This window comes from Ovis aries, chromosome 2 (assembly GCF_016772045.2).
Source record: "Ovis aries strain OAR_USU_Benz2616 breed Rambouillet chromosome 2, ARS-UI_Ramb_v3.0, whole genome shotgun sequence".
NCBI classification, from domain to species: Eukaryota; Metazoa; Chordata; class Mammalia; order Artiodactyla; family Bovidae; genus Ovis; species Ovis aries.
Window position 1 is genome coordinate 151,578,271 of NC_056055.1, and position 20,475 is coordinate 151,598,745.

Consider the following 20,475-nt stretch of genomic DNA (forward strand, 5'->3'; position numbering starts at 1 on the left):
TAACGTGTGGAGAATATTTTTTCATCCATGTTTCACATCAATATAACATAGTTATAAATTGACTTAAAAGACTAGCAGATGAATCAGAACTTCTTTATTTTTATGTTTCTAGACAATTTGCTTTTTTAGCCTACACTTTTAATCCAAATCTATGGTTTAATTCAATTCAACAAATATTTATTGAAATTATGCATAAGATAAAATAGTCTCTGTAACCATTAAAAAAAGAAGAATGAGAATTATGGTGATGGTTGCATAATTCTATGAATATTCTAAAAATCATTGAATTATATAATATAAGTGAGTGAATTACATAGTGTTTGAATTATATCTCAGTAAAGTATTACAAGAACAGCAAGGAAAATTACACGAGCTAATGTGAAAAGAGAACCAAAATGCATTGTATAGCTGAGGGGTAGAGAGCAACAACAGAAATTACATATAGAATGATTTCATTTATGTAGAAAGAATAATGCATATTTCTGGAAGGATATGTAAGAAGCTATCAGCAACTGTTTCTTTTGAGTAACTGAAACAGAAAATTTTGATAGAATGGTGACTAGGAAAGTAAAACCTTTTCCTCTATACCCTTTTATACCGTTTTAATATTTACCATGAGCCTGTATTACTTTTATAATAATGAATATTTTATAGGGTGCTATGTAGCAAATGCTGGGGAGTCCAGGAGTTCTAGAGCCTGCACAAACCATCTGCTGTGGCCAGCAGCATCTAGTCAGGCTCCAGGGTGAATAGGGGTCAGTCAGTAAGTGTTGACTCAATAAATGGATGGATGGATGGATGGATGGGCAAATATGACTTTGTTTTTGTATGGGATACTCAACCTAGAAATATTTATCTATATCTCCTCTGGATAAGGATAAATATACATGGTAGAGAGACAAAGTTTATAATCTCTTCTGTTCCTAAAACATGCTCAGAATTTGAGGAGATAAAACGTATACAGTAAAGGCAGTGTACATGAGAGAACCTCAGAGCAAGATACATCTCACCAGTTTCACTTATGTTTGTAATCCAACTCCTTAGCTTCTTGGGACATTGGAACAACTCATGTCTTCTCCATTCCTTCTCTAACCTCCTTTTCCATCTTAGAAATGAAAGGAAGGGAAAAGGTAAACCAGCTGGGGTGGGTCCTAAGGTTTATGTCAAGGAGGAAAGGCAGTTTTATAGTAGACTTACTGCTTGGCATATAAATTAAACCATGAAATTGGGGTGCCAATACTGAGGACTTCTGTGGAGACTATGACCAAGACCACCCTCAGAAAACCTCTGTGGAGAAACGGAAAATCTCCTAGTCTTGGAGAATTCCAAGGACAGAGGAGCCTAGCGGACTGCGGTTCATAGGGTCGTGTAGAGCTGGACATGACTAAAGTGACTTAGCGTTGCAGGCACACAGATAGTAAGTATTTCACCTTGGCCAGTCGTATGATCTCTATTGAAACTACTTAGTTCTGTTGTGGTAGTACAAAAGGATCCAGAGGCAATATGTAAACAATGGGCCTGGCTGGGTTCCAGTAAAATTTGACAAAAACAGGAGAGTCAGTTTTGGCTTCCAGACTGTAGTTTGCTGACCCCTGACCCAGAGCAGCCCCGCATTTTGTGTTTGTATTCATCTACTTCTGTGATGTGGGCTTCCTCTTTGCTTTCTCTCTGTCTCAAGGACTTCCCTAATTTCTTATGAGCCTAATATGACATTTTAAAGTGGTGCTTTTAGGAAATGGGGATATTAGGAGGTGATTAGGTCATGAAGGTAGAGCCCAAATGATACTTGTGCCCTTGAAAAGGGACCCCAGAGAGCTCCTTTGCCCCTTTTGCCATGTGATCCTTTTGTACTACAACAAAACTGAGTACTTTCAACAGAGATCATATGCCTGGAAAAGGTAAAAGACTTACTATCTGCGTGCATGCAATGCTAAGTCACTTCAGTCGCATCCAACTCTATGCTACCCTATGAACCACAGCCCGCCAGGCTCCTCTGTCCTTGGAATTCTCCAGATAAGAATGCTGGAGTGCGTTGCCGTGCTCTCCTCCTGGGCATCTTCTCAATCCAGAGATCAAACCTGCATCTCTTAATGTCTCTTGCAATGGCATGAAGGTTCTTTACCACTAACGCCACCTGGGAAGCCCACTTGCTATCTGCTGCTGCTGCTGCTAAGTCGCTTCAGTCGTGTCCGACTCTGTGCGACCCCATAGACGGCAGCCCACCAGGCTCCCCCGTCCCTGGGATTCTCCAGGCAAGAACACTGGAGTGGGTTGCCATTTCCTTCTCCAATGCATAAAAGTGAAAGTGAAGTCACTCAGTTGTGTCCGACTCTTCCCAACCCCATGGACTGCAGCCTGCCAGGCTCCTCTGCCCATGGGATTTTCCAGGCAAGAGTACTGGAATGGGTTGCTATTGCCTTCTCCACTTGCTATCTAGCCCTTTATAAAAAACTTTGCTGACCCCTGTTCCAGAGGCCCAGGGTGACACTACATAGAGCGAACCATATGAAACAAGCCTGAGCCTTTAGTCTGTACAAAGTGAAGGACGTAAAATGTAGACTCCCCACAAATGGGACATTTGAAATGACTTTACTCTCTGTAAAAGACTTGACCAAGAGAAAGCCCAACTCTTTGCAAAGGACACAGACAAGGAAAACTGGCAATTCTTACATCACACGATTATGACACATTTGAGACAGAGGCAGAGAGAGCCCAAATGAATGGTATTAGTGCCCTTGTAAAAGAGACCCCAGAGAGTTCTTTTGTCCCTTGTGCCATGTGAAGTTTCAATGAAAAGATGGCCATCTATGAACCATGAAATGATTTTTCACAAGACATCAAGTAAGCTGGCACAAAACTTGATCTTTTCAGCCTCCAAACTGACAGAAATACCCTTCTGTTGTTTATAAGTCACCCAGTTTATGGTTCAGTTCAGTTCAGTTCAGTTCAGTCACTCAGTCGTGTCCGACTCTTTGTGACCCCATGAATTGCAGCACACCAGGCCTCCCTGTCCATCACCGACTCCCGAAGTTCACTCAAACTCATGTCCATCGAGTCCGTGATCATCGAGTCAGCCATCTCATCCTGTGTCGTCCCCTTTTCCCCCTGCTCCCAATCCCTCTCAGCATCAGAGTCTTTTCCAATGAGTCAACTCTTAGTATGAGGTGGCCAAAGTACTGGAGTTTCAGCTTTAGCATCATTCCTTCCAAAGAACACCCAGGGCTGATCTCCTTCAGAATGGACTGGTTGGATCTCCCTGCAGTCCAAGGGAGTCTCAGGAGTCTTCTCCAACACCACAGTTCAAAAGCATCAATTCTTCAGTGTTTAGCTTTCTTCACAGTCCAACTCTCACATCCATACATGACTGCTGGAAAAACCATAGCCTTGACTACTTTGTTGGAAAGTAATGTCTTTGCTTTTCAATATGCTATCTAGGTTGGTCATAACTTTCCTTCCAAAGAGTAAGTGTCTTTTAATTTCATGGCACAATCACCATCTGCAGTGATTTTGGAGCCCCCCAAAATAAAGTCTGACACTGTTTCCACTGTTTCCCCATCTATTTCCCATGAAGTGATGGGACCGGATGCCATGATCTTCGTTTTCTGAATGTTGAGCTTTAAGCCAACTTTTTCACTCTCCTCTTTCACTTTCATTTTCTTATAGCAGGCCAAATGGACTAAGACATTTGGATAAAGAATGTTTTAGTACAAACTTCAGTTTTGTCTCTTATTATATCTGTGACCTGGAGCGAGTCACTTAAGCTCTCTGTGCCCCAGTTTTCTCACCTATAAAATGATAAAATAATAATCCCTCATAATACAACATAAGAGTGTTGTTGTAAGGATTAAATGAATTAATATTTGCCAAGCATTTTTGGTCCACTGGAGAAGGGAATGGCAAGCCACTTCAGTATTCTTGCCTTGAGAACCCCATGAACAGTAAGAAAAGGCAAAATGATAGGATACCAAAAGAGGAACTCCCCAGGTCATTAGGTGCCCAATATGCTACTGGAGCTCAGTGGAGAAATGACTCCAGAAAGAATGAAGGGATGGAGCCAAAGCAAAAACAATACCCAGCTGTGGATGTGACTGGTGATAGAAGCAAGATCCGATGCTATAAAGAGCAATATTGCATAGGAGCCTGGAATGTCAGGTCCATGAATCAAGGCAAATTGGAAGTGGTCAAACAAGAGATGGCAAGGGTGGACATCGACATTCTAGGAAGCAGCAAACTAAAATGGACTGGAATGGGTGAATTTAACTCAGATGACCATTATATCTACTACTGTGCACAGGAATCCCTTAGAAGACATGGAGTAGCCATCATGGTCAACAAAAGAGTCCAAAATGCATTACTTAGATGCAATCTCAAAAACGACAGAATAATCTCTGTTCATCTCCAAGGCAAACCATTCAATATCACAGTTATCCAAGTCTATGCCCCAACCAGTAACGCTGAAGAAGCTGAAGTTGAACAGTTTTATGAAGACCTACAAGAACTTTTAGAACTAACACCAAAAAAAGATGTCCTTTTCATTATAGGGGGCTGGAATGCAAAAGTAGGAAGTCAAGAAACACCTGGAGTAACAGGAAAATTTGGCCTTGGACTGCAGAATGAAGCAGGGCAAAGACTAATAGAGTTTTGCCAAGAAAATGCACTGGTCATAGCAAACACCCTCTTCCAACAACACAAGAGAAGACTCTACACATGGACATCACCAGATGGTCAACACCAAAATCAGGTTGATTATATTCTTTGCAGCCAAAGATGGAGAAGCTCTATACAGTCAACAAAAACAAGACCAGGAGCTGACTGTGGCTCAGATCATGAACTCCTTATTACCAAATTCAGACTCAAATTGAAGAAAATAGGGAAAACCGCTAGACCATTCAGGTATGACCTAAATCAAATCCCTTATGATTATACAGTGGAAGTGAGAATAGATTTAAGGGCCTAGATCTGATAGATAGAGTGCCTGATGAACTATGGACTGAGGTTCATGAGATTGTACAGGAGACAGGGATCAAGACCATCCCCATGAAAAAGAAGTGCAAAAAAGCAAAATGGCTGTCTGGGGAGGCCTTACAAATAGCTGTGAAAAGAAGAGAGGCAAAAAGCAAAGGAGAAAAGGAAAGATATAAGCATCTGAATGCAGAGTTCCAAAGAATAGCAAGGAGAGATAAGAAAGCCTTCTTCAGGGATCAATGCAAAGAAATAGAGGAAAACAACAGAATGGGAAAGACTAGAGATCTCTTCAAGAAAATTAGAGATACCAAGAGAACATTTCATGCAAAGATGGGCTCGATAAAGGACAGAAATGGTCTGGACCTAACAGAAGCAAAAGACATTAAGAAGAGGTGGCAAGAATACACGGAAGAACTGTACAAAAAGATCTTCACGACCCAGATAATCACTCACCTAGAGCCAGACATCTTGGAATGTGAAGTCAAGTGGGCCTTAGAAAGCATCACTACGAACAAAGCTAGTGGAGGTGATGGAATTCCAGTTGAGCTGTTTCAAATCCTGAAAGATGATGCTGTGAAAGTGCTACACTCAATATGCCAGCAAATTTGGAAAACTCAGCAGTGGCCACAGGACTGGAAAAGGTCAGTTTTCATCCCAATGCCAAAGAATGCTCAAACTACCGCACAACTGCACTCATCTCACATGCTAGTAAAGTAATGCTCAAAATTCTCCAAGCCAGGCTTCAGCAATACATGAACCATGAACTCCCTGATGTTCAAGCTGGTTTTAGAAAAGGCAGAGGAACTAGAGATCAAATTGCCAACATCTGCTGGATCATGGAAAAAGCAAGAGAGTTCCAGAAAAACATCTATTTCTGCTTGATTGACTATGCCAAAGCCTTTGACTGTGTGGATCACAATAAACTGTGGAAAATTCTGAAAGAGATGGGAATACCAGACCACCTGACCTGCCTCTTGAGAAACCTGTATGCAGGTCAGGAAGCAACAGTTAGAACTGGACATGGAATAACAGACTGGTTCCAAATAGGAAAAGGAGTATGTCAAGGCTGTATATTGTCACCCTACTTATTTAACTTCTATGCAGAGTACATCATGAGAAACGCTGGGCTGGAAGAAACACAAGCTGGAATCAAGATTGCCGGAAGAAATATCAATAACCTCAGATATGCAGATGACACCACCCTTATGGCAGAAAGTGAAGAGGAACTCAAAAGCCTCTTGATGAAAGTGAAAGAGGAGAGTGAAAAAGTTGGCTTAAAGCTCAACATTCGGAAAACAAAGATCATGGCATCCGGTCTCATCACTTCATGGGAAATAGATGGGAAACAGTGGAAACAGTGTCAGACTTTATTTTGGGGGGCTCCAAAATCACTGAAGATGGTGACTGCAGCCATGAAATTAAAAGAATCTTACTCCTTGGAAGAAAATTTATGACCAACCTAGATAGCATATTCAAAAGAAGAGACATTACTTTGCTGACTAAGGTTCGTCTAGTCAAGGCTATGGTTTTTCCTGTGGTCATGTATGGATGTGAGAGTTGGACTGTGAAGAAGGCTGAGTGCTGAAGAATTGATGCTTTTGAACTGTGGTGTTGGATACAACTCTTGAGAGTCCCTTGGACTGCAAGGAGATCAACCCTGGGATTTCTTTGGAAGGCATGATGCTAAAGCTGAAGCTCCAGTACTTTGGCCACCTCATGTGAAAAGTTGACTCATTGGAAAAGACTGTGATGCTGGGAGGGATTGGGGGCAGGAGGAGAAGGGGATGACAGAGGATGAGATGGCTGGATGGCATCACTGACTCAATGGACGTGAGTCTGAGTGAACTCTGGGAGATGGTGATGGACAGGGAGGCCTGGTGTGCTGCGATTCATGGGGTCGCAAAGAGTCAGACACGACTGAGCAACTGAACTGAAGCATTTAAAAAAGTGGTCAGTGCCATGCTATTATTATTATCATCAACAACATCATTCGAAACAGTCTTGACTTTTTTCACTTTTCATTTCTGTGTTTAAGTTATGTCTATTATAGCTTTAGTAATTTTAAAGATATTCTCCTTGGCAGTCACTTTCTATATCTTATCTAGTAACTCAAATTCTTGAATATAATTTTCCTTTATTTTATGACCATTGACTTTGCTTCACACAAAAATTGTTACTTATTGTGTGACTTTTTATCATGAGCTCATATTCAATGAGGCTGAATATTTTGTGAGAATCCCCTGCCACCTAGCTGAGTCTATGTTCTTCCACACTGATTTGCATTTACTAATGCCAGGGACGTTTCTGTTCCATAACCTAATTTTCTGTTTATATTTTGAAATAGGGTTTCCTTGAATGCAATATAAATTTAAACTCCAAGCCTGAGTAAGGATCAAGAATGAATTTTGTATCTCTGAGGGAATTACATGCTTTTCCCCCACTGGTTGCCTAGACAGAGACAGACTATATTCACTAGGATCTCCTGTTCAGGTTGACAGATTTTTTTCTCTTGAGGCTTAGTTGCAACACCTCACTCAAAATGTGTCTACATGAACTTTAAGCCCAAGCCTCCAGGTTATTAGGTATCTGCTCAGGTCACTACTCTGGCTTTAAGTTTCTTCCTTTTTATTAGCATGTTTTGATTCTCTTCCAGAAATGTTTCATGTAGCTTTTGTAGGTATTTCCAGTTCTTGAGGATATGCAAGCTCTTTGTCTCTTAGAAGCCCTCGTAAACTTGCTTCTTCTCACAACATGATTTCACAGCTGTCTTCCTTCCTTACTAGTCTCTCTTCCTTCTCAGTATTTCATTTTTCATCTTATTATCTTCCCCCATTTCATATAAGTTTCTTTCCTTCCCCAGTAGTATATTTCAATCCTAGAGACTCTCATATGTGTTATGACAACCTGAAAAGATAAATAACCTTATTAAATGCTTTTCTACCATCATTGAGACACCAAAGCATTTGAACCAAAGGGAATGCATATTGGGTTGATGCAGGCAGTTTTCATTTTAAAATCACTGGCTTTCATCTGGTAGTAATATTTCCTGATGTTACTCTTCTCGTCTCTCTTCTGAGTATTTTAGAAATCAATATTCTTTCTGACAGTTATTGATGTGTTAGTATTCTCCTACTCCATTCCTGACTCTGATAAACTCTGCTTTGAAAAATAACCTTGGTTGATTACACTATTTTGAGGAAGAATGCCTTAACTGGCTGATCCAAATATTCAGGCCTCCTTAGCAGATATATTCCTATATTGAAGATGAGAACATTAAGCAAAATAGTCTGTCTACTGGTAACCATCACCATACCTAGTCCCAGCCCTGATTTCTCACTCACCAAGCAAGCTTCTCAGAGCCACATGACTCCTCCTGTAGAGGAAGCCCATAAAGATCGATAGGTTGTCAACCAGCAGACAATATGGTATGAACTTTCTTTCCAAAAATCAGTAAGTTAGAATTTGTTCTTATCAAAACCACAATGCAGACCTCAACGAGCTTTTGCTTTTTTATTATAGTGAAATGTACCTACTATAACGTCTACCATTTTAACCTTTTTGGAGCAGAGAAATCAGAGGCATTAGGTGCATCCACACTGTTGTGCAACTGTGACCACTACTGTATCCATCTCCAGAACTTCTTTTACCACCCCAAACTGAAACTCTGTACCCAGAGTTTCCATCAGTCTCTCATAGCCGTCTTTGCATTTGACTGTTCTAGGTACGACGCTTGTCCTTTCATGCCTGCCTTATTTCACTTAGCGTCATGTCCTCAAGGTTCATTCATGTTGCAGCATGTGACAGGATTTCATTGAGCCTTTACTTTTTTTTTAATTGGAGGATAATTGCTTTACAATGCTGTGTTAGTTTCTGCTGTACAACAGCACGAATAAGCTATATGTATGCACATATTCCCTCCCTGTAGAGCCTCCCTCCCACCATCACCCCCATCCCACCACTCTAGGTCATTACAGAGCACCAGCTTCCTGCTAGCTGTTGATTTGATACATGGTAGTGTATGTATGTCAAAGCTACTCTCTCCGTTCATCCCAGCCTCTCCTTCCCCACTGTGCCCTCGTCTGTTCTCTGTATCTGTGTCTCTATTCCTATATTCACCTGTTTACAGGGCAGAAATAGAGATGCAGACTGATGAACCTCCTTTTATTTTCTAATTTTATGTATTCATTTTTGTTTGGTTTACTCTTAAAATCTTTTTAAAAAATTTTATACAGGTTTTAAAAGTTTCTTTCCATTTATGGTTATTACAAAATCCTGGCTATATTCCCCATGGTGTACAATATATCCTTGAGGCCTCGACAGTTTACACCTCCCACTGCCCCACCCTTAGGTTGCACACACACCCCCAACCCTCCGTAGCCACTAGTTTGCTTTCTCTATCTATGAGTCAAGTCTTTTTACTTTACATATATCCTTTGAGGGAAAGAAGATTTTTTATTAGCCACAAAGCCATAAGAAGTTTTATCTAAATGGATACTGAGATCACCGCTGACATCTCTCACTCATCAGCCCTTTAAATGCCATTCTCTCCCATAGCTTCTGCTCTGGCTCTGTCATGTTTGAACTTTCCTTAGCCTTTTAGCAAGAAAAAGATTTTGGAAACACATCATTTTCACATGAGAAGGGAATTTTTACTCTGAAATATGTATGCTATTTAACTTATTAGGTGAAAATTTGAAGGCACTGACCTTCACAAGTAGGGGAGCTGCCTAGTCTAACAAAAAAAAATAATGTCTTTAGGCAGCCCTAACTTATCTTTAAGGGCTTCCCAGGGGCCTCAATGGGTAAAGAATCTGCCTGCAATACAGGAAATGCAAGAGACGGGGGTTTAATCCCTGGATGGGGAAGATCCCCTGAGCAGGATCTTCCAGTATTCTTGCCTGGAGCATTCCATGGACAGAGGAGACTGGCGGACCATCTTTACAGAGGAGCTTATCTTTACTCCATCTCCGCGCATCCCACAATGTTGGAATGTTGTGGGAGGGAATTAGTCACATCTCGGTCACCTCCACCTGCTGCAGTTTTTTGTTATTTTTAATTATCTCAAGTTTACTTCTCCTTCTTCTTTATCCTGATAGACTACCAGTCAGTTCTGCTCTATGTGCTTCAGTCACTTCCCTTCTCCTGGGAATAAGATCCAATCTCCTTACCCCCACTTCTGGGGTCCCACATAATAGAACCCCAAGCTACCTTTCCAGGTCCAGCCAAACAGGATTCTTCACGATTCTTATATATGTCCTGTGTTTTCCTCCTTTGTTTTATTTCATGTTTTTTTTTTTTTCCCTCTGATGACAACACGCTCCTTAGAGTCCTTTCAGAATCATGGCCCTTAAATAATAAAGCTCATCTCAAATATCTACCTTGTCCAAGAAACCCTTTCAAATTGTTTGACCTCTATACCATCATTTTCCTGATAACTCCTTGCGTGCATGCTAAGTTGCTTCAGTCATGTTGGACGTTGTGCGACCCTATGCACTGCAGCCTGCCAGGCTCCTCTGTCCATGGAATTCTCCAGGCAGAAACACTGGAGTGGGGTGCTCTGCCCTCTTCCAGGAAATCTTCCTGACCCAGGGATTGAACCCGCATCTCTTACATTTACCTGCAATGGCAGGTAGATTCTTCACCACTAGCCCCACCTGAGAAGTCCAATAACTCCTTGCTGCTAAGTCGCTTCTGTCGTGTCCGACTCTGTGCAACCCCATAGACGGCAGCCCGTGAGGCTCCCCCATCACTGGGATTCTCCAGGCAAGAACAGTGGAGTGGGTTGCCATTACTAGAACACTCTTATTTCCACCTCTCTTTTCAAGTTTATCCAATTATCTCTGAATTGTAGTTATCCACACCTTTGTTTTAGTGCCTCAAACTTAGTAGGATGTCTGTCCATTGTCTAAAGGAGGTGACTGTGTCTTGCTCTCCCACAATACCTAGAACTGTGATTTGTGCATAGTAGGTCCTTTATATTTGTTCTATCATTTGCATGCTAGCCAATGGCATTACAACCTTAAATCAATCATGGAACCAGCTCCAGAACAGGTGTGATCTCTGGAGTCCAAGGGGAAGAAAGGAGAGGATGGGACCAGGCAGTGTAGGAGACAGATCTGGCTAGTGGGATTGGTGTCCACTGCTGATTATTTACTCAGAGTAAGTGGGACATGGGTAACATTTATTTGCCACATCATTGGTTTTTGTTGGTTACAATGTTAGGAGAAAATACAAATGCAAATGTCCATAAACTCAGATGAAAAAGTAAACTCATATGAAAGTAAAAAGAAGAAACCAGATTTTTAAAGATCTGTACTTCCTTTTCTAACAGAGGAAGGGCCAAAATCAGATTATTCAAATGATTTTTGTAACTCTGGAATGCATCCAGTGCTTCACAATGTTAATGACTAAGCTACTGTACAGAGTAACAGATTTTCTAAGAAACTTTGGAAATTCAGAAAGTAAATGGACATGATCTTACATTACTACCTTTTGGAGGGTAATTTTTTACTAATCCTGTACAAACTAGATGATCCTGGTTTCTAGGTTGTTTGCCTGATGATTTTTTAAAACTATACTTATAAAAATAATGTTTAAATAACATTTAAAATTTCAGGGGAAAAAGTGATTTAATGGTGAGCTTTTGTTCTCAAGTGAAAATTGCTCAGTTTTTAGAAAAATAAATGTTAAGCTGATTCTACATTGAGTAACACCTATTTGGAAGGTTTGAAAAAGCAAATAAGAAATGAGGAAAACCCTTAAGAAGTAAATAATGAAGCAGGTTGCAAATTATAAGTATCTTCAGTTATTAATCTTAGGAGACATTGGATGGTAGACCCCCTGGCCAAAATTTTAGGATTATTAAGTGGTAGAGAAAGTCCAGGTGGACTGATGAATGAAATGGTTGTATAGTTTATTTTTAAAAGGGTTAAAGAAAACCTAATAACTAAGGATTGAGTTTGCCTAAGTTTCAATCCTGAGATGAAGATTGTAGATCAAATCCCCAAAAAAATCTACTCGTGATATAGACATTTAGAGGCACACAGGATCCTGGAGAGGAACAGTGTGGCTTTATGAAGCTCAGTATGTCAGACAATTTTAATTTCCTTCCATGACAGGATGACGAAACATGTAGCTTGGAGGCAAGCAATAGAAGCCATTTATCTGTCTTTTACTCAAGCTTTCAGTTCTGTTGTACACGGGATGCCCAGCAGCCAGCTAAGAAAATGTAAGTTGAACATTCTGTTTTTCAAGCTACAAGTCCTGGAGAGTTCCAGGAGAATTTGAAATACAAATATACAGTCTTGAATAGAAGGTAATATATTTTTTAAAGTACTCTACCAGTTAAGAAGAAAAATACTAACTTCTGTTTTGCAGTGAAACAAACAAACAAAAAAAACCATTATAATAGAAAGATCTGCATATAGAATGACTTTAGCTTCTTACACTTTTTCCAAATGGTTCTGGGTCCCCAGATGTATCTTGGAGGCTGTATTAATGGGCCCCAGCAGGAACCAGATGGCACAATTAAACTAGGAAACAGAGAATTTACTGAACTATTTACAAAAGGGTGAGCAGGATTTAGGGAACAACAAAGGTGGTGTAGCCGGAACAGCTGTTACCAGCACTGAAGTGAGGCGGCTGGAGGGGAGCAATAACCAGAACATCAAGGGCAGCACTCTAACTAGGGTCACCCAGAAGGACTGCGGCCTATGGCAGGGGATGCAGCTCTCCTGCCTTGACAGCCCGAGGAAGGTGTGCAAACCCGTGAATTATATGCAAACTCAGAGTTACATGTGCGAAAATGCCTTTTTCTGTGGAGTTGGTGCATAGATTGCTATCAACGGTCTCCTAAATGAATCCAAATGTTAAGAGCTATGTTTTTAGAAGAAGGATATAAAATTTAAACTCACTTTGTTGTATTTCTGAAGGTGATAGCTTTTAGTCCTCGTTAAGTGCCTACATAGTGCAGAGCACTTACTGACATTCTGTAACTATTCTATAACTGTATAAAAACAAGACAGGAAAACTGACTGAGTATACTTTGGACCAAAGGTTGAGTTTTACTAAGATTGCAATGTGTGTCAGCTGTCTAGTGTGTTTGGCAGTGAAACGTGGAGCAGAGGAGCTGAACTGGCTGGTAATGATCTCACATAGAAAATTATGCTAGATAATAAACACATGTTATTCTGAAAGGTTGGTCAGGGGATAATATTCAGGCAAAATTAAGTTGACAGGCAGTCAGCTATGTATTTGCATTAACTGATCAATTGATCATGTTTTTTGTTTGTTTACAGGGTTATATATACATATATATATCTATATTTCAGTTCAGTTCAGTTCAGTCACTCAGTCATGTCCGACTCTTCACGACCTCATGAATTGCAGCACGCCAGGCCTCCCCATCACTCAGTCTCTGGTTATTTTGTTATGGTACCCACAGCTAAGATATATATCATATATATAAATTACATGTGTATACATATATATGCATATACATGTGTGTGAATTACATGTGTGTACATATACATATATGCATATGATATGTATATGCCTATGTGTGATATGTATATGCATATATGTATATGTATACACATGTAATTCATATATATGATATATATCTTAGCTGTGGGTGCCATAACAAAATAACCAGGGACTGAGTGATTAAATAAATATAACAGAAGTTTGTTTTCTCATAGTTCTGGAAGCTAGGAGTTCCAGATCAAGATTTCAGCTGATTCCATATCAGTTGAGAGCTCTCTTCCTGGCTTGCAGATGGCCATCTTCTCACTGCATCCTCACAGGGACCTTTCTCAGTGCATATGTACAGAGAGAGAAAGACAGGGAACTCTGTGGTGTCCCTTAAGAACAATAATTCTATCAGATTAGGGCCCCATCCTGTGACCACATTGAACCTAAGTCCTTATAGGCCGCATCTCTAAACATAGCCACAATATAGGGTGAGAGCTGCAACATAAGAATTAGGTGAGGGGAATACAAAAATTGAATCGATAGCAATATATATATAGATATATAAAACATGTATAATTAATCCACTTTTATTATGTGTTAGGCAATGTGCATATTGCTGGGGGTATAAAATGGTTAATATATTGTTTCTTTTCTTTTTGGTGAGAATGCTAAAAAACTACTCTTTTAGCAAATTTCAAGTATATAATACAATGCTAAACCAGAGTCACCATACTGCATGTCAGATCCTCAAAACTTATTCATCTTATGACTAGAAATTTGTACCCTTTGACCACTGAGACCAACATCTCCCCTTTTCCTGCTCCAGCTCTTGGTAACCACCATTCTATTCTTTGTTTCTATGAATCTGATTGTTTCGGGGGTTCTACATATAACCAATACCATACAGTATATGTCTTTCTCTGTCTGGTTTATTTTATTGGTATAATGCCCTCCAGTTTCATCCATGCTGTTACAAATGGCAGGATTCCCCCTCTTTTGTGGCTAAACAATATTCCATTGTGTATATATATATGTATATATTACACACATATATATAATGCATTTTCTTTGTCCGTTCATCAGTCAACAGACACACATGCTGTTTCCATAGCTTGGCTAAGGCATATAACTATGTGAGATGATGGATATGTTAATTAACTTGACTGTGGTAATCATTTCAGAATGTATGTATTGTCAAATCATCATATTGCACACTTGAAAATATTAGAACAAAAGGATACTGTTCCTGTTGAGGAGTAAGAATCAAGTAAAAGAGCTTGATCTGTATATAACTCTTCCAATGAAGTCATCATCAAAAGACTTCTAGAAGTTCAGCTGGAGGAGTGCCTGCTAGATTCACAGACTATTCGTTCTTTTAAATCAGTGTCTTTTGACCCAGGCTGCACATTATCAGGGGAAATTATTAAAATGGGGCTTCCCAATCCCACTCTGAGAGATTCCCATTTAGCTGGTTTGAGGTGGGGCCCCAAACAGTGTTTCTGAAGGCTTTTCCGGTATCCCAGTGTGCACCAGTGTTGAGAGCCACCTGGAGTAAAGGCACTGACATGCACACCTCTCCCTCTCCCCACCTCCCTCACTCACCCCTACACTACACTCTAACCTCTTGGAATCATGACTAATTGTTCTTCTGATGATTAGTTCACATTTTATCTTAGAGGTGCTGTAAATTTTTTCTCTTTATGAAGGAACTGCTGGGCAACCCAGAGCCAACTCAGGACCCACTGTCTGCCACTGCATGGGCTATACGCAACGCATTGTGCTATTAGCATCAAGATTTGTGTCAGTGGCGGCCCCTCCCTTCCCTTTTTCTTTCCCCACCCCCACTTATGTCTAGTTTATACTATCTTGATGTACTTAAATTTTTCCTTATAAATTGTCTCTTATTCTTCTGGGGAAAAAGGAGTGATATGGATTTATAACAAATGAATGAACAAAGGAAAAACATACCAAAAATGCATGGAAACACCAATAAATAGAAATAATCAGAGGAATTTTTGCAAGTCTAATTGTTTCTTGAACTGATTTCTAGGAGGGCAAGACTGAATGAGTGTGCAGAAGGTGAGGTTAGGGGTGAGGTGAAGAGGTGGTTCCTAGACTTAGGGCAGGCATAGGTGAGTAGTGGCTGAATGCCTGCAGTAGATAACACTCCATGGCAGTCAAAGGGTAGAAAGGAAACATGAGCCTCCCAAAGAAAGCTGGGCATCCATTACCCAAGTTAACATAAAAGCACAAGTGTTCTCAAAACAGCATATAAATGAGAACACATTGATATCTCTCTAAGGAACTAGCTATGATTAATCAAGGGGAATTAAGCTTGGAGGCCTTCCTAAAGAGGGTGAATTTGGGGTTTGACTTCGACACAGGGGAAAGTCACGTGCTATAGGAGAAAACAAGAAGTTCTAGACACCACCCCAACTCTACATTAATGATACAGAGAACTTTCCACCTCACAAAGTGGGATGTCATGGGAGGAAGCCAGGGAGAGCTGAGCTGACAAGGGATTGAAGAAGGAGAGGATGGGTTTTGCAAAGACGAGGCATTATAGTGAGAGTTTATAAGGGAAATGTTTGCAGAGAATACATTCTTCACTTCAGTGAAGCACCTAGAATGAGATAGGCACTTTTTGGGTGCTTGGGATACAGCAGTGAATAAGACAAATGTAGTGTTTGTCCTCATGAATCTTATAGTCTAAACACTAAAATTGAAGACCCAAATCTCAACACAACTGCAAGCTGTCATGAATACGTTAAAGAAGCTGTAGAGGGTGCTGTGGGAAGCTATGGGTGAGGCTGGGAGGAATCTGGTTTGAGGACAGAGAAGGCTTTTCATTGGAAAAATGTCTTAGAATCAATTAATAGGCATGGTGATTGATTGGATGAGGAGGCAGAATCATCAAAAAGGTTTCCTAGATTTCTGGCGTGTGTGCACACATATACACACCCTACATAGGAGCTGAAAGGAGGATTAACTGTGAGTATTTAATTCTCTCTCTCTCCTCCACCCCATAACCTCTTCTTCTCTCAATATAAAGGAAAATAAGATTTTCTAGGAACAGACAGATAAAAGTTCAAATTGAAGGGTTATGGAGAACACTCTGAAGTACTTTCCACTTTGTCTGAAAAACAAAAAACAAAAACGAAACACAGTGAGAACCCCACCTAATAACTATAATGTCATTCTACCTTACTTTTAGTTCTAATCATGGTATTTGATGGCCAGTCATTGGGATGGCTTTAAAAACACTCCAGGCATGCTGCTGCTGCTGCTGCTGCTAAATCGCTTCAATCGTGTCCAACCCTGTGCCAGCAGCCCACCAGGCTCCCCCGTCCCTGGGATTCTCCAGGCAAAAACACTGGAGTGGGTTGCCATTTCCTTCTCCAATGCATGAAAGTGAAAAGTGAAAGTGAAGTCACTCAGTCGTGTCCGACTCCTAGCGACCCCATGGACTGCAGCCCACCAGGCCCCTCCGTCCATGGGATTTGCCAAGCAAGAGTACTGGAGTGGGTTGCCATTGTGCTTTAAAAACACTCCATGCATAACTGTTACCAAAAATGTTTCCAGACTGATGTTCCTCTCTGGGGATTGTTTAGTCATTGATTATAGTAGGCAAAAAAATCTCTATCATGGTTGGGATTAAACTTTATTTGAGCCACAACAATATAAATATATGTATATAACATTACATACTATTCAAGATTGTAAGCCATCCTCCACGCATCCTCCATCCATGCCTCCCAACTCCTAAGTGTATCATCTTTAGAAGAACTGCCCCCTCCAGGCAGCATCAACTCATACAAAGCGTAGTATACCCTCCAAGTGACACCATGCCTGCCAGAGGCGGGGCAGGGTGCAGGCAAGACCACTTCAAAGTCACTCAAAAGGATGACTTTAACATCTTGAACTCAAGTCTAAATTCAGTTGTTATTATTCCTCAGCCTATGAGGTTAATATTGAAATGAAAATTTATAAATATAGCCCTTTTGAAATGCGTTTCCTTAAAAGAAAAATTTGTTAGAAAATAGTTTAATCATGTGTGATTTTGGAAGAAAAATGAAGATCTTTCTTTGCATTTCCAAAGGTTTTCATCTGGAAATCAATGTGTGATCTAGAGTTGTTACAGCTTGTGATAAAATCACAAACATGGGCAAACCTCAGCCTCGAATCCTATTCTGTGGTGCACTAAAATCCTGCAGGGGCAAAAAAAGAAGTATGGTCCTATTTCTCTATGAGTAGCTTTTTCATAGAGACCTACATTACACTGACACTTTTTTTCTGTAAATATTTTGAATGTGCATGATCAATTTCTGTCACTTGTCCAACACCTAGAAGTGCCTGACAACATCCTAACATGAATTTCTGGATTGGTTTCAGAAGCAGAGTGACGGGTAACTGAATCTACAAGTGGTTGATCTATTTTGATGTGAACTTAATTAATGCTGCATATGAAACTCCAAATGTCACAATACAGTTTTACAATTTTAATTATTAGACTGACTTAGCTAACTCATTTTAAAACGAAATTTGAACTTAATTTAATGTAAGTTATTAAATTCTTTTCAACAAATTCATTTTTAAGAGAAAAGGTTTTATAAAATCATTCAATTATGATTTTACCATGTGGATGAGAACTATACAAAACTGTCACAAATAATATATGCCTTCAACATGATGACTGGAACTGTGAATTTGCAGAGAAGGATTGAGCTGCCCACCTACGATGTCTGGTCAAGTAATCCAAGCCGCTGTTTAATGAATTTGGAGATTAGGAGCTGAGGCCGTTTCTGGTACTCTACGAGAACATCATGGGGAGAGTTGATCTGGTCACATTCAAGTCTGTTGAGAAGTGTCACGCAGACCACAGCAGCTGGAAACGTAAACAAGACCATTACTGAGCAAATGGGTTTATCTTTCTTATAGAAACATTAACCGGACACTCCCCGTGTCCCTCGAACATGGGCTTTGTGTTGTTCTCCCTCTAGACTCCTCTGCTATGATTCATGTTTCTGTGGACTCCCGTCCAACACTCCATCTAAATAAATTAATTGAAATCATTTTCAGTACTCTCCCTTCTCCTTTCCCCTACAACTGGTTAGATTAAGGCTCAGAAAATCTTTGTATTCAAGATAAGAACAAGAAAGGATCTTTGCCATTCAAGACACACAAACCTCCAGCTTTCTATCCCATTTCCAGTTCTTAGAGCAGACTTTTCTTTCTTGAGGATAGAACTAGAGAGCTAGCCATTTTTCCTGAGATGACATTTTACTCCTTGATCCAATGTTTGAGTGTGCCTGCTGGAAAGGGAAGTAACCAGAGAAGAGATATGAATGCTAACCTCAGGAAATAGCCTTAAGGGCAAGTCCTGACACTTTTGAAATTTGAGAAAAAAGTGAAACAATATGTTTAAACATAAGAGTCAGCTCCATGAAGTAGCACATTTATTAGCTGTTAGTTTCTAAAGAATAATGACAAAATCTTGTGACAGTTGTGAAACTAAGGGGAAAGAACAAGCATCTTTCTTTTCTAAAAAATGAAAGTTTCTTTTTTTTTTCTTTATTTTTATTTTTTTATTTTTTAAATTTTAAAATCTTTAATTCTTACATGCATTCCCAAACATGACCCCCCCTCCCACCTCCCTCCCCACAACATCTCTCTGGGTCATCCCCATGCACCAGCCCCAAGCATGCTGCACCCTACGTCAGACATGGACTGGCGATTCAATTCTTACATGATAGTATACATGTTAGAATTCCCATTCTCCCAAATCATCCCACCCTCTCCCTCTCCCTCTGAGTCCAAAAGTCCGTTATACACATCTGTGTCTTTTTTCCTGTCTTGCATACAGGGTCGTCATTGCCATCTGAAAGTTTCATTTTTGATAAGTCACCATAAAGGCAACATCTTGGTTTGTTCCATCAAGAACTCTAGAGATACACTGGGTACCCTACAAACTTTTTATTGCCAGTTTCACATGAAATCTTTGATTTCAAGGAATATGGTTACAAAATCAGTGACAATCACTTTGAATTGATAGCAGTTATCATAATCTCTATGTTCATCTGCATCATTTAAAGAAGGATTTCAGTGGATCTGGGATTAGATGTAGCTACCTTCACAAGCTTTGAGGTCATAAAGATGAAGTTGGGTATGAATGTGATATTTATTTCTTTGACTTCTCTGCTATCTGATACTTCTGGATTTGAGAAGGAAAAATGGACTATAACTATAATAGGTGCTATCTTTTTTGTTTGGTTTAGCTCTTGCTATATGCTGGGTATTTACGATACCATTTATACCTCATTGCTGTGCCATAAGCTAGCTATTATTCTTAGTCTCTTTTGACAAATGATGAAATGAGGAATTAGGGAGGTCAAAAGGCCCAGGAAGACACAGCTAGTAAATAGCCAGTCAACTCCCCACTTCGTAAACTGCTGAGAAGACTCCTTTTCCTCCCATCCCTCCTCTACTGAGCTGGCACATGGCAAACCATAAGGCAGACCTGTCCTGACCTACCAGTCAAACTGACCCTCCTGTTCAGTGAACTGTGAAAAGCAATGAAAATATCCAACTGGAACCGAGTCAAATATTTCATCACCTAGGACCCTATTTATTCAAAAATCATCCAGTTGTAAAGCAACTTGGCCCAACAGGTAAACAAGCAAATGGAAGGGCTAGAAACTTCCTCAGCTTTTCAAGTTAATGATCAGCTAGTCTGTGAAGGCTGACATGGGCTGGTGGTAGCAGGGAAAAGATGAAAGTCCTTCTCTAATCCTTCACTTGGCAGAGGGATAAAAGGAAACTCGTGCTTGTCAAGGAGCAAGAGCTGACTTTACTAAATGTCTTCTCCGGTGATTTCGTGGGTAGTGCCAAAGAGGGACAAGAACAGGTCACTATGATCTCAGTGGGGTTTTCTTGATGCTGACAGACCAATTAACAAGCAGCTTGTAATAATCTTGTCATCTAAAATTACAATTTCCACAAGCAATTAAAAGGGACCAACTTACCCAAAACAATTTTTCA

The 20,475-nt window shown here is 40.1% G+C and overlaps 2 protein-coding genes across 3 annotated transcripts in view; one reads left to right on the forward strand and one right to left on the reverse strand.

The window, feature by feature from the left end:
* Positions 1–18,509, forward strand: part of CCDC148 (coiled-coil domain containing 148) — a 340,275-nt gene extending 321,766 nt beyond the window's left edge. Inside the window, exon 16 of the mRNA XM_060409905.1 lies at positions 12,084–18,509. Coding sequence (XP_060265888.1) covers positions 12,084–12,197 — 114 coding nt within the window. The 3' untranslated portion in view covers positions 12,198–18,509. The remainder of the gene's footprint in view (positions 1–12,083) is intronic.
* The window catches only part of UPP2 (uridine phosphorylase 2), a 43,842-nt gene continuing 37,375 nt past the window's right edge, over positions 14,009–20,475 (reverse strand). For both annotated transcript variants that reach the window (XM_060409910.1, XM_042243828.2), the window contains 2 exons: positions 18,171–18,322; positions 14,009–16,573 (listed from right to left, as the gene is read on the reverse strand). In XM_060409910.1, the coding sequence (XP_060265893.1) occupies positions 18,171–18,322 (152 nt within the window). In that variant the 3' untranslated portion in view covers positions 14,009–16,573. The remainder of the gene's footprint in view (positions 16,574–18,170; positions 18,323–20,475) is intronic.